This window comes from Galeopterus variegatus, unplaced genomic scaffold (assembly GCF_000696425.1).
Source record: "Galeopterus variegatus unplaced genomic scaffold, G_variegatus-3.0.2 Scaffold4013, whole genome shotgun sequence".
Taxonomy (NCBI): domain Eukaryota; kingdom Metazoa; phylum Chordata; class Mammalia; order Dermoptera; family Cynocephalidae; genus Galeopterus; species Galeopterus variegatus.
The window spans coordinates 234,897-238,390 of record NW_007730124.1 but is presented as its reverse complement, the minus strand read 5'-3'; the positions used below and the strand labels follow the sequence as shown (position 1 = coordinate 238,390).

Here is a 3,494-nt window from a genome sequence, read left to right as displayed (position 1 = left end):
TAATTTCACCAATCTCTGACCAGACCCAGTCGTGGCCTGGATCTCAGCACATCTCTGAGATCGCGTTGGTCTCACTCATGCTTTGAGGTCATTAGATCCTGTGGTATGTAGAAATTATTATGCTGTTAAATGCATCATATCTGAACAGAAAAGACTGACCATTTGGCCCTTTGGAGATCAAAGAGTCTTAGCCAAATGAGGGATCAGATAATTTGTGCTCTCATAAAATATTTTCAGTCACGTCATTGACAATAGAAGGAGGCAAATGGAAGGGGAATACAATGTATTAAAATGCCTTCTTTTTCTAACTTCTGACAGTTACGTTGTTCCTTAGCATTTTGGAATAAAAAGCAACATTGAATTTAAAAGGTAATATAAAGTACTTACAGGACAATTAAAATACATTCCAATACAGATTTAACTTTTCTCTCGGCTGCGCTCTACGTGGGCTGGGAAAGAATGGGAAAGTGGACAGAGGGAGGCTAAAAAAGTTCTAGAAAGAGTATTCTCTTCTTGATAAGATTTCTCGATAAAATTATGTAGTATTACATAACACTTCACATCCCTACACATTTCAGAATTTACTTTTCTCGATTAAAGTCCATCTATAAAAAGCCCATACATCCTCTCTTCACTAAGTCTCCCAAAGGTAGTGAATTCTCTGGAGTGTCCCTAGGTGAAATGGAAATCATCTATTTCCATAAATCTGCTAGATATTTTAGTTCCTGTAAATACTTGCACAGTCCTCCCAAAAAAAATACCTGGGGACAGTTTCTCTAAGGATAGAAGATATGGTGGGAAGAAAGTAGTGGTTGGGAGATATTTATGAATTTATTTAATCAAGAGACTAAAATTGAGGTATGGCTGAAATATCAGGCTAAAATAAATTTTATCTGCCTACTCTATCAATGGCCGATTGGACTTGATATTGGGTAGAGAGGATAAAGATAATTTTTTCTTCCATCCCGACTTATACGATTTCTTTTCTCTTTATCCTTTACAGATGACTTTAGCCGAGTGAGATTAGTCTCCATGAATGAAGAGGAAGGTGCAGACTACATCAATGCCAACTATATTCCAGTAAGTAGGAAAACAGACAAACAAAAAATCAGCCATTCAAATGCCAGCCCAGCCAGCGGAAGACTATTTAAGGCTTTGTGAATGTGTCAGACAGTTAAAAAGAGAGCCATTCCGCACCTAGCAAGTGAACTCTAAAGAACAGTTTCCATTATTCCATTTCAGAATAAAAAATGGGGAAAAAGTGAATTTATTAGTAATGATCAGATTTCTTTGTACAGGGCTCATGAAAGAGAAAGTAGATCATTTTGTTAAAGATCACCTTTGCTGCGTTTAAATTTCAGTTTCAGCAACCAAACTCAAAGGGCTTCACCTGATCATCTGTGCTTTTAGAATATTTAGAAAGATAGTGATTGTTCTCATTTAAAAAGTGTGGGTGCGATTTTATAGACTTCTGGAGAACGATGCTAAAATCACAGACTTATATGGGCAGTTACTCTGATTGCCTCTTTGATGGAGAAGAAGACGTTACATAGGTGTGTGATCCTTTGCCAGTTTTATCAGCAGTAAATTTTCAGCTTTTTCCCAATGGGGTGAAGCAGCATTTGGTGCTGACAGTGGCTGGTTAGGTGATAAGTTTGTCACTTGTCTTTCAGGGATACAACTCACCACAGGAATATATTGCCACCCAGGGGCCGCTGCCTGAAACCAGAAATGACTTCTGGAAGATGGTCCTACAACAGAAATCTCAGATGATTGTCATGCTCACTCAGTGTAATGAGAAGAGGAGGGTAGGTACCTAACGGGACTGTTCCCACGTAGCACCGCATCCTGTCCCAGGTGAAGCGTTTGCTGTGTTGCAGAAACTACTGCACTTTGTTTCTTTTTCATCCTTACAACAGTCCCGTACAGTTCTTCAGAGGCGAGTACCTTTATTTTCCCTGAGCACAGACTTCATTGTTTCGCTAGCCTGTTTGTTTTAAAAGATTGTGCTATCTTCACTCCAGGTGAAATGTGACCATTACTGGCCGTTCACAGAAGAACCTATAGCTTACGGAGACATCACCGTGGAGATGATTTCCGAGGAAGAGCAGGACGACTGGGCCTGTAGACACTTCCGGATCCACTACGTAAGTCACCAGGCAGGAGTGCAGATCCCCACAGTGACACCTCCACCCCTGCAAGTGCTGGGAGACCAACCCACCACCATGTAAGACCATGAGCTCTTAAGGCTTTGCAGCTGCTTCCTTCAAGAGAAAAATTCAATTTTTAGTGTAGTGGTTTCCCATTTCATGAGGATTATGTGGGTGAAAAGGTTCTGGTTCGCCTGGAGATTCTGAGGAGGTGCAATAAAAAGTCTGCCTTGGTTCATCTCAAATGAGCCCAGGGCAATAGAAGACACAGTTAGTCATTGTTTAGCAGGCATGACTGAGGCAGGACGTGTCCTCATCACCCACATTCACCGTACGAGTATAGTCAGGGTATACAAGGCACACTGAGGTTTTAAATTAAACACTTAACCCATGATACAGTAGTTTGTGTCTTGTTTTGTATGTTTTTCCTTATTTTGTTCTGGTTTGGTTTTCATTATTTGGAAGATCTTATTAATCATGGTTCCATATCTCTTGATGTGCTATTGATTTCTGATTGTTAGAGTATCTGAAAAGTCTATTTTTCTCAGAAGGCCTGCTACCTTTTTCTAGTATTCTCCACTTGAACATGCTCTCTGTTGAGGACAAAATTTAATAGGAAATTCCTTTCTGAAATGTTCTTTCCTACTTAAACACAACCCTTCCTAATAGTACAGACCAGACAAACTAAGCCTGAAGACCAAACTGACCCACTGCCTATTCTGTAAAGCCCATGAGCTAAAAAATGGTTTTTAAATTTTTAAATGGTTGGAAAAAGTTTTTAAAGAATAATATTTCCTATGTAATATTATATGAACATTATGTAAGATTTACATTTCAGTGTCCACAACGTTTTATTGGAACACAGCCACACGTTTGTTTATGTATTGTCTATGACCACTTTCGTCGCAACCCAAATTATATGACACGCAAAACCTAAAATATTGACTATCTGGCCCTTTACAGAAAAAGTTTGCTGACCCTTAATATAGACAATGAAAACAAAGATTGTCCATATCAGTCTTTCATATGGACAACAACATGAACAGTGAAAACAGTGTAAGCACTTGGTGACTGTTCCTTTCTGGATATTTACAAGAGATAAATATCTTCTTACCTGCTGGTAATTAACAATGGCTTATATTGCAATGAGAATTTAGGCAAATCCCAGTATGCCTGTAACAGACTATGTCTCGTGCTGCTCCATTAACAATGGCTTATATTGCAATGAGAATTTAGGCAAATCCCAGTATGCCTGTAACAGACTGTGTCTCCTGCTGCTCCATGTTCCTTTGAAATACACATCTCTTTGTTCCCCAAGCACATTTCTCCTCAAACACAGAGTTT

At 39.2% G+C, this 3,494-nt stretch overlaps 1 protein-coding gene across 1 annotated transcript in view; it reads left to right on the top strand.

Moving 5' to 3' along the window:
• PTPRO (protein tyrosine phosphatase, receptor type, O) overlaps positions 1–3,494 on the top strand; it is a gene marked incomplete at its 5' end in the record, with an annotated part of 159,856 nt that overhangs the window by 135,175 nt on the left and 21,187 nt on the right. Inside the window, 3 exons of the mRNA XM_008586534.1 lie at positions 1,004–1,080; positions 1,674–1,808; positions 2,025–2,147. Coding sequence (XP_008584756.1) covers positions 1,004–1,080; positions 1,674–1,808; positions 2,025–2,147 — 335 coding nt within the window. The remainder of the gene's footprint in view (positions 1–1,003; positions 1,081–1,673; positions 1,809–2,024; positions 2,148–3,494) is intronic.